Source organism: Ursus maritimus, unplaced genomic scaffold (genome assembly GCF_017311325.1).
Source record: "Ursus maritimus isolate PB19 unplaced genomic scaffold, ASM1731132v1 scaffold_4, whole genome shotgun sequence".
NCBI lineage: Eukaryota > Metazoa > Chordata > Mammalia > Carnivora > Ursidae > Ursus > Ursus maritimus.
Window position 1 is genome coordinate 91,320,065 of NW_024426552.1, and position 10,768 is coordinate 91,330,832.

The window sequence follows — 10,768 nt, forward strand, 5'->3', positions numbered from 1 at the left end:
CCTGCACCTTAAGAAAAGGTTTAGAATTTAATTTTATATATATATATATTTATTTTATTTTATTTTAATTGCTTTTTGTAGTCTAATAAAATCATTAAGTTATTTTATGTATGAACCTTCATTAGACCAAAATTCCGCATGTGGACAAAATACAGGTTCCAGCCATTACTAAAGCTATTCTCAAACTAGTTCTACCTCTTTGCTTGAACAAATTGAGTTCTGGCTCCACACTTTCCTCTCCCAGAATTCCAAAGGGACTGAAATCAACCCAGTTCTCGATTACTTCCTTGTTCTTCCAGTGGCATAAATCATAATGTATGAGAACACTATTGGCTGCCTACACATCGATTCAGGTGTATCCTTTCTCTTCCTCCTTGAAGTTTCTTCATTGTTTTCCATTTCTCAGACCAAAAAGAATAAACTTCTAAGTTTCTTATCATAAGCCTTTTTAAAAATGTTAACATTTATAACTTTTATCATTTTTTAGTGGTAATAACAAATACAGGATCTGTATTTTCTAAACCAGAAGGGGGCACTATTCCCAAAGCCATTCTAAAGATTTTCTTGAACTGTCCTTAACATAATTCTTACAATAGACCTGTTTCACACTTTTTTCCTGGCATAACTTTGTTTTAGTAAGTAAATATCCAACTAGTATAATTACTGAGTACTAAGAGTGAGATACATTTGAACCCAATACTCAGTTATTTAATATGTGTTAGAAATATCTTCACATAATTCTAAGTCAAGAAGATGTCTGAATAAAGGAAAAGTCCCCAAATACATATTAGTAAATATTTCAGTAATAGTTTGAAGCACCACCCTACATTCCTAGACTCTTAACTTCCAAAATGCTTTCACTTCCATTCTCTTAGTGGATCAGTTATCTCATTCAATAGTTTATCTGCAAAATACATACGTGTTTATTTCTAGATCAAACCACCATTTTTCCAAAAAATTCCACATATTCTAAAAGATAATGCAATGTTGCTTTTCAAAATTTTATTCAGTTAAAAAAGGGAATTCGCTGAGTGCCTTTGACGTGCTAAGCACTAAACAAACTATGGGAAAACAGGAAAAAGTCTCTAAAATTCATGAAGTTAGTTATTAATTTCAGAAAGTTAGACAAAAATATTCATACTGGTTCCCCATATGAACACAAACACTTCATATGATTCTAACCTTACCCCCACTTGATCAAAATTTATGCTAATCACAAAATGCACACTATATCACTGATATAACAAAATACCACCAAATCTGCCCCAATTATTACTGGAATACATTTTGTCTCAACACTACTGTTTGTAGAGTTGCCCATTCTCTCTAGTGCATTTCCTTACCTCATTTAGGTTTGGACTAAAAACACAATTCCTAAACACAAAAAAAACAGTTCACAAGATGGGAAAATTCTTTTGCACTATCATTATTATTCCAATAACCTCTGCAGAAATGATGAACTGAAAGGAAAATGCAAAACTCAAAGTAGCAAAATGTTTAATGGGCTTTTAAAAAAAAGATTTAGTTGATATCTTTAGATCATCTATTTGCATCATAGATAATCTGTAGGGGGTTTTTTTCCTAAGCAGAGTAAAAACCGTATTACTTTACTTACTTAAGAGTAGTCAAGTCCAAATGTTAGAAATCAAAATTTTAATTTTTTTAAAAAACATATCAGGGCATGGGGCACCTGAGTGGGTTAGTCGGTTAAGTGACTGGTTAACCGATTGACTTGTGATTTCTGCTCAGGTCATGACCTCACGGATTAGGAGATGAAGCTGCAATCAGGCTCCATGCTCAGGAGGGAGTCTGCTTGGGATTCTCTCCCTCTGACCCTTCCCGTCCCTCACACACAGGTGTGCATGTGCTCACATGTGCACGCATGCACTCTCCCTAAAATAAATAAATCTTTTAAAAAATATATAAAGGCATACATCATCTTTAACTTAAAGATTATCAGCCACATTCTGTGACAGTAAAGAACCACCTAAGACTACAAGTGGACTTTTCTAGTGTGCTTGAAAATAATCTTAAGTAAATACCACCCTTCAAATTTTATTTATAAATAACCAATTTGCAGGGCCCCTGGGTGGCTCAGTCGGCTAAGAATCCCACTCATGATTTCCACTCAGGCCATGGTCTCGGGGTCATGGAATCAAGCCCTGAATCGGGCTCAGGGGTTAGCATGGAATCTGCTTGGGATTCCCCTTGAGATTCCCTCTGCCTCTCTCCCCACTCACACGAGCTCTCTTTCATTCTCTCTCTCAAGTACATAAAATCTTTTTTAAAAAAGAGCAATTTGCTTAGCAACCTTTTTTCCATAGACAAAAATGTACAAACAATAAAATCAGAATTAGATCAAATAAATAATACCCACTGAAGATTTGGAAAAGAAATACGACATTCTTGCATACATTCACACACCGTAAAACACAATAACCGTATCTTCTTTTTTTTAAATAAACATATTTCTAACAAAAAGCTCTGGTGATAAGAAGAAATAAATAGTTTAAGAACAACATTTTGCAAAGCCACCTAGGCAGATCTAAAATCAAATGTGTTTCTTGTCGTGACCTGAGTAAGAAAGAGTTCAAAATATACCTTTAGTTTCTACATAGAGCCAGTTCCTCACTTAGAACACTGACCTTATACCACTTATTTCTCCCATCTAAATATAGCTACTAACTATGCAAATTAAATGTAGCTATTAGTCATGCAAATAGTTTGGTGGTCATTACTAATATAATTTCCATCATTGGAAATAATTTAACAGTTGCTACATTTCAATCAACTGCCTATTGAGTTTCATAATTTTGTTCTTTTAATCTAAAACAATACTTTGACTACATTAACTATATAAACATACTGAATTACATTAGTATTCACACTAAACATAAGGTTCTTTATATAAGAGATTAATATATTTAGTATAGTCTTCTATTAAATAAAAAAGAAAGAAAAAAGAAAAAGCTTGTCTTGACTTTTTCCAATGAGTTTCCTCTGGGTCTATTTGGTTTGTTTGGCAACCAACTCACTGACTCACAGAAGACAATAAAAAATGTTCCCCAGTTAAGGATATCTCCTAGCACCCCCCTCCCAGTTAAATACCTTAGTCTATAATTCAAGTTTATATATAGAGTTTATGAACCAATATGTTAAGAGAAATTGATAAGAAAAGTTAATGTTTCTCAAAATTCAGTTTCTACTACTAAGTTTGCTTTAGGAAAAAGCAGTGAAAATTACTAGACTACAAGTCAGAAGAACTGCATTCGACTCCTGATTCTACCACCCAACAGTTATACAACCAGGAACATGTGACCCATCTGGGACTGGTTTCTCATATAAGAAACCTTGTTCACAGACCTTCAAGCAGGAACTACCTCACAAAGTTTTAAGGAGTAAATTTTCAAAATATGAAGTGGCAAGCATAATAAACCACTCAAGTATGCATTACATGTGAACCCAAAAGTCTTCTTTCTTAAAGATTTGATTGCTAGAAATTTTCTTAAATTCCCTTAAATTAAATTCACATAAAATTGGAAATAATATCAAAATACACCAAAACAGTAAATCCTGCAAAAAGATAACATAGCCAAAACGTGGGGGGGAAATCTCACACCGTCCCCAAATAAAAAAATGAATTCAAATTAATAATTTCTGAGACAATAAAGGACTACATCCAGATGAAAAATGGTTTCAATTTTACCCAAACCCTAGCGCATTCAGTTTCAGTTAAGTAAATTCATCATCTTTTTCTTTTTAACCTTTATCATGGTTCTCAAATGTTTTTTCTCACCAACACAGAGCAGGAATATCAGGCAAAGTAGTTTATCCCAAAAATGCTTACGTCAGAGCAATGACGATTGGAGCAAGAATATCTGGCAAATAATGTGGTCACCTACAGACACGTAAGGGTTGGGCCCTTAATTAGGGCAAGATATCATAAAAACCAAAAGGTGCATTCCACATTTTGAGAATATAGATAATTTCCAGGCACAAGGTTCAGCGTGGGACCAATCCAGCTGTAAGCAAGTCCCGCAATTCGAGAACTGTCTTGAAGTCAATCCTGCTTCGAAATCAGTCAATAACTGCACATGAACAGTATAAACTTATCTAGGCGCCACAGGCAAGGAATTTCAAAGTGCTGACCCTCTGGAAGCAGCAAGTAGCAAACTATCCTGAATTAGAGTCTAAAATTAACTTCTTGAGCTTCAGAAGCAAATCCCAAACTAAACTGTAACTAAATTTCCCTCAAAACCTTAAAGGTACAATAATAAAGCACACGACACCAGATCTTAGATTCTAGCCCAAGTTCTAATGTTGCTGTGAATAAGCTTCAGTCATTTACTATGCCTCATTCATTTGTTCTCGAAGTAGAAAAGGCAGAGATTATTTCAAGAAATAAAAACTAATAGTGGAAAAATTAAGATTCTTAAGATGAAACATGGCCAATCTTTTGTTGTATGAATCGAATAAAACTCTACACGTAAAACCGCTCAGGAACCAGTGCTAGCTAGTATGCTGGTTTTAATCAAGTAGAAAAATATCTATGAAAACCAGATCAACAAACTGGATATTTAATAACCCAAATCTTGTTTTACCCAGACATTCAAACTCTTAGAATAAAGATCTTAGATACCAGATAATGTGGTGGAAACATAATGTTTAAGATCTCTTTGCTGACAGGTTTTTATATTAATATTTAGTCTAAAGTAATCTTTTTATTCTAGCTGTCACAATTTTTTAAAGTTATTTTTCTTTTAAAAAAAAACATTGCTTACTAGAATCACAAATTCTTCAGATAAATCCACCTTTTCCATTTATTTCCAATACTGATCAAGCCTGAATATCCAGATACAGAAATAATGTCAGAAATCCGAGATCTACCTTTGAAAAATGCTGTTTGAAGCCCACCACCAGAATTGTTTCAGCTAGCTATTATGCCATATGCAAATGGAAATAACACCAAAGTGTAAATTGTCTTGAGTCCTAGGACAACAGATCTTGTCATCAAAAAGCAGGATGTGTGAAAGAGAACATGACTTGAGAAAGAAGCCCCAAATCCTCCATTCCCTGGCTATACAGTCTTGGGAAAGTCACCTGATCTCTCTGAGCCTCATTCTCTTTATCTGTAGAATGGGAATAATCCTACTTCTTGTACTAGGTTGTTTGATCTTCCAAATGAGCACACACACAGGAAAGCACTTTATAGCCTACAACGTGTAATACAAACGTAACACATTACACAGATCAGTATTTGTTGTTGTTGCATGAGCAGTACCAGTTTCTTAACGCACAGGTTAAGGAATAGTCTAAACATAGACTTGATTTCAAAGTAAACCACTGCCATTATTCAAAATTACTATTAAAAAAAACCCCAAAGAACCAAACTTGCCTTGGATTGAGTTCTCTTTCCATTTCTCATGCTGAATTTCTCCTTCATTTCTTCTAAAATTATCTTCAGTTTCTTTTCTTCAGGTGTCCCTAAGTATTTCTGGTTCACATGAAGATAGCAATGCCATTTGGCTGACTCAAAGCCCCAGTGGCAAGTCCTTTTGTCAGGTGATCTGTGAGAATGCATCACAAACGTCTGGGGCGCAAACATTCCACAACACTCCAGACACTGAATACATGGAGCATCAGGCTGAACATAAAACTGGGGTGCAAATAGACCCTGACATTTGCCCAAGCATTCATGTTCCACTTCAAAGGCACTGCCAGTTTCCTTTAACTGGGCCAATGAGTTTTTAGCAGGAAGTACGCTACCATTTTGAGGAAAAGTGCGTGGCCGCAATAAAGCATTACATAGTCTTTGTGCATCAGTTAATGTGATCAGCCCACAGGATGGGGCATTGAATGGAAGTATTCCCAGGACCTTTAAGATATGAAGCTGGTCTGAAGTGCACCGTGAACAGTAAATGTATAATTCGTCACACACTGTATTTATTTGCTGGAGTGAAAATTCTCGAAGAACAGAATTTAAGACTTGGGGCAAACAGAGTCTCTTTTCTCCTCCAACCTGAAAACAAGAAATAGACTCCCCTTCCAACACAGTCTGGGTAAGTTCTGTGGAGCTATCAGAAGGGATGAGCAGTGGGCCAGGAAGAACCTGAGGAGATGGAAGAGGCAGAAATACAGTAGGTGACATGCTTTCTTGGGAATACCGAGCAGAAAATGCTGCTGGTCCACCCAGGGAGCTCTGACTACTTAAATGGAATTGCGCCAAAGTGTGTTTCAAACTGGGATTTAAATGTAAAGGTTCAGGCACAGAGGCACAGGTTCGCTTGGCATGTTCCCCGTCAGCTTCCATTGGCACTTCATAGTCATCCAAGTGTTCCTTCTTTACTGTCGGCATCTTGTTGATCATCATTTTTCCATTTGCGTGAATGTCTGTCATCATTTTTTTCACTGGAGGGCCGCCATCATCTCCCATCCCATTCAGTTTTTTATTTGAGCCCTGAACCAAGGAAAAATTTGTCTGGAGGTTTGCCATGGCTAAAAACTGTTGTGTTATATAAGTAAGTCTGAAATTTGCATTGTTATTTAGTCACTCACTCAAAGAGAGAAAAGCAATGTATATCAATACTTACGGTAACTTACTCTCATAGAAAATTTAAATTTTCGAACAGAAATCTACGTAACTTACTTGATAGATTCTGCAACTTTATTTGGTTCTGCTTCTACTCTAGTATAATTTCACTGCCAGTGCTATAAATGTTCTTCTTTTGTCTCTAATAATAAAGAATATAATTGTGAGGCACACCTCTGAGGAAGCCTTTTTTCTTAATTCTTCAAATATATGCATTAAAATAAACATCAATTCCCTCAATTCAAGAAGTCCAGAATCAATGCAATGGTTTGGTTTGGTTTGAAGCAAAACATGTGAAAAGTTTATATGATTACTCGTGTCATAAAACCTAGACACAAACACAAATCAAAATGTCACACCCAAATTTAGTTTTTGGCACCAAGGACACCAAAAAAGGGAAAAAAAAGTATCTTCTCTAAAAGTGGTGATCTGTTGGTCTGTGTTGACAAACTGAAGGCTTGTATAAATCCTCACACCAAGAAGAGCTTCGGACTCCACTTGAACTTCTATAATTAAAAATGATACCTAAAGAAAAACTGCCCAGTTATCTTCATGGATTACTGTTCATTCTTCTTTTACTTAATCTGGAAGAGAAAGGGGTGGGGAAAGTTACACTTGAATTTGCTCCAGAGGCCAAAGGGTCAGTTTGAAACTAGTTTCTTAATCTTATACTGAGTTCACTTTACCAAAGGTGACACTTCAGCGATTTCTTTAAATCTAACACCAGTTAACTAGAACTTCATTTAAACAGGAAAGCAATTCGGAGAATGAGTAAAGGGAGCAATAATATCCCTCAAAAGGGAGAGGGCTACTCCAACTCAGAATAGGAAGAACCTTAAACAAATAGATCACCTCAGCCAAAACTCAGTACCAGAGGCTTTCTCAGTTATGCCATTTTAACGATAATAATCCATTATCTCATCTCTTAACTTAAAAAAATATACCAGTTTCATCCAAAAAAAAAATCAGATATGAGTTAACAAATCTACCATATGTAACTAAGTTACAATTTTAAGTGCATTAATTCACCTAGTCAGTGTACGCTATTTTTTCTGGAATGACTGTAGGCAAAAATTAACTTTCCCTCTAAAAGGTTAGTGAATTTGTTTAATGGAAGCCAAAAGCTATAGACTCCACTCCTGGGAATCTCCATCCTTAACAAGACTAATTCCGGACAAAAAACACAAGGCAGACAGACCTCACAAAGAATGCAAATGGAGGAAGAGGGAAAAAGAAAAGATTCATCTTCCACTTCCTTCCTTCTCTTCCGAAAGAAATCCAATAAATAGAAATTTTTGCCTCCCAAACTCCCAGCAATTTACCTTAAAATATACTCAAAGGGTTACGGACCAAGGCCACTAGCCAATGTTCTGACTTTCGCCCACCACAGGAACACCTCAGCCAACGCAGGCCGAGAAAGAGGGCAGGAGGCACGACCTACAATGGGGGAGCCCCCAATCCCTGAAATCCTCGGCCCACGCAAATCCACCCACCCATCACAAACCCGAGAGAGAGGGCGGAGCGGTGGACAAGGGACCCGGGACGCCTTGGGCTGTGCAAGGGGGGAGAGTGGAAGAGGAGTCCCCCAGCCCCCACCCACAGCCTCGGGACAACCCCAAGTGCCCTCCCAACACTGCCCCACTGCGGGGGCCGCGGGGAGGACTGTGGAAATCCCCCGCGTACCCTCTCCCCGGGAAGTTCTTGGGTGTTACCCCAGCACCCTAAGACTGCACCTCCCCCGCCTGCCCGGGGCCAAAAGCGAGAAGGGTCTGCCGGCGGGTGGGGCGCGGAGTCGGGATCCCCGCGCCGCTGGGCGCCGACAGACGCCCGGGGCATCCCCGAGGAGTGCAGACGGGCGGCTGGGGGAGGGTGGGGGGAGTGACGGGCGTCCGGGTCTCCGGGGTCCCGACGGCTCCGGTCAAGTGCAGCGCCCTTCCCGTGTCCGCACCCACCGCCTGGGGTCTTCGAGGCATGATCCGCCGTGGAACACCCGCCCCGCGCCCCCTGTGGCCCCGACCCCACCCGGGACCCGCGCATCCGGACCCCTGACTCCGGCCTCCGCGCCCGGAGTAGCTCCACGAGCTTTGTTAACTCCCCACTACCCCCAGCACCGCCGTCGAGCTCCCCAGAGGCCGCGCGCCCCTTGCCTCCCGCCGAGCCCGCCGCGTCCTCACCGCGAGCCGGGGCCGCACCTGTGCCAGCCGCCGCCGCTCGCCCGCTCCCTTCGGCTGTGCCGGCGCCGCTCCGAACCCCACACACATCGCTACACACAGCCCTCTGACGTCACCGAGCCCTCGGCCCGCCCACGTCACTGCGGAGACACACGGCTTCCCGCAGACGCCGCCGCCGTCTCCGGCCGCCCGGGGGAGAGCGAGGGCGGCGGGGAGGGGGAGGGGTGGGGAACGGAGCCAGCGGCGGCACCGCGCGCGCGGCCCTGCCGGCGTCGCCTTCGCCGCCGCCTCTTGGCTCCCAGCCCCTCGGGGACGCGCGCGCCGTCTGGCCTATTGTGGCTCCTTAGGGCTCCCCCCACGCCCGGTCGCCTCGCGCGCGCCCCTCCCCCCAGGCGCGCGCCCGGCTCTCCTGGCCTCGCGCGCCGTCTGGGCGGCTGGCGCGCGGCGCTGTCTGCGGTGCACCCGGCGCAGACAGGATGTTCCCTCCCCGCCCCACCCCCACCGCCGCCCTCCCTCCTTCCTTCCTCGAGTCGCCCAGCCGGCTGTCTGGGGCCGCCACCGCCCCGCCCCCGCCCCACCCGCTGCTCTGTGGTGACGGGCCAGACCCGGGGGCGCCCTGGCCGCTCGGCTGCCGCGCGACAGGGAGAGAGGGGGCAGGGCGGCCGCGCGGTGCACTGTGCGCGACCCCAGCAGCCGGCAGGGCGGAGGAAGGGCCCGCCCGGCAGAGCGCCGCCGCCCGAGGTCAGGCACGGGCGACCCTCCCCCCGCGAGGCCGCAGCTGGGCCGCCCCGCCCCGGAGGCAGCCGGGTGGCGGCCGCCCTGCAGCGCCCCCGGTGTGGGCCCTGCTCCCCGGGGCGCGCCGGGGCTGCCCCCCGCCCCCGCGGGGCCTCCCGCCCGCGGGCCGCCCTGCCAGCTGCTTGCGCTCCGCCCCACCTCGGCGGCCCCCACCTCGGCGGCCCCCGCCTTGCTCGGGCGGCCTCCGCCCAGACGCCTTCCCCGGGCTGACCTCCATCCGCCATCCGGCCAGGCTGGAGGGCTGGCCAAAGTTCCGGCAAAAGCGAGAGAGAACATTTTTGTCTCTACTTCTCAGCCTCCCCCCCCCTTCTCCCCCACTAGGCTTCTCCCTCGGTTCCAAAAGGGAGCTAGAAATTACAGGTTTCCTGAGTTTACTCAGGGCTTTTTATTATTTGGTTTTTGTTTTAGAGAGGAACACGAAATGAGATGAGGAAAGGTACGACCTAGGAGCTTTCGGCTTTGACCCTCAGGGAGCGGAGTGGTCTCCGTGATCAGTGTTCCCAGGATAGCCAATTAGCATATTAAACTCTGCTGAGTTGCTCCGTCGTATTTCGAAACACCAAGAAATCCCCTTTTCTCCACCCCACCGCAAGATCAGGAACCGAAATAGTCCACCGAGTTGCACTGCACAGAATTAGAGGACTCGAGCTTCGTCTCAGGGTTGGGTTTTTTTTTCCCCCTTTTCGCCCATTTTTGTCCAGTATCTCCTGGTTTTACTGCTTCGAGGTCGCCCCTACGTGGTCCGCATTTGGAGCTAGCCGGCTGGGAATAGTCCTATGCTCATAGATCTTTCCCCCCCCACTTTTCCTCCCAGGAGGCCTACCAAAGGCTCACAAACCTCTCATTCGCCCCACTCCGACGTTCCCTTCCTTACGCCCCCAACGTCGTGCTCCCGGGTCGTGCCCCCTCGCCCACCCCCCATCTTCCCCTGCTTCTTGACTGCCTCCTTTGCTGAACATGAATAATTCCGCAGCACTTCCCATCTGTTATTGCCATAGAGACAGAAGCTCGGCAAAGATAATGATGTTCTGTGCAGAGCCAGTGGGGGGAGAACAGCATCTGTGAGTCTGGGGGGATAGATTTTCTAACCGCGAGAATATTTAGAAGGCCCGGCTGCAGATCCAATGTGGAAGACTGGACAGTCCTGAGACTTGGCATCTTGGCAGCTCTTGGCACCTGGCTCGTCTCTCTCGAGAAGAAACAGTTTTGGGAA

General features: G+C 44.1%; 1 protein-coding gene across 4 annotated transcripts in view; it reads right to left on the reverse strand.

Moving 5' to 3' along the window:
- The window catches only part of SKIL (SKI like proto-oncogene), a 29,059-nt gene extending 20,042 nt beyond the window's left edge, over window positions 1-9,017 (reverse strand). Inside the window, exons 1-3 of one of the 4 annotated variants that reach the window (XM_040621617.1) lie at window positions 8,782-9,017; window positions 7,115-7,173; window positions 5,396-6,457 (exon numbers count right to left, since the gene is read on the reverse strand). In XM_040621617.1, coding sequence (XP_040477551.1) covers window positions 5,396-6,433 — 1,038 coding nt within the window. In that variant the 5' untranslated portion in view covers window positions 6,434-6,457; window positions 7,115-7,173; window positions 8,782-9,017. Of the gene's footprint in view, window positions 1-5,395; window positions 7,174-8,763 lie in introns of all 4 variants that reach the window. The other 3 variants (XM_040621616.1, XM_040621615.1, XM_040621614.1) reach the window with 3 other exon arrangements.
- Between the last annotated feature and the right edge of the window lie 1,751 nt (window positions 9,018-10,768).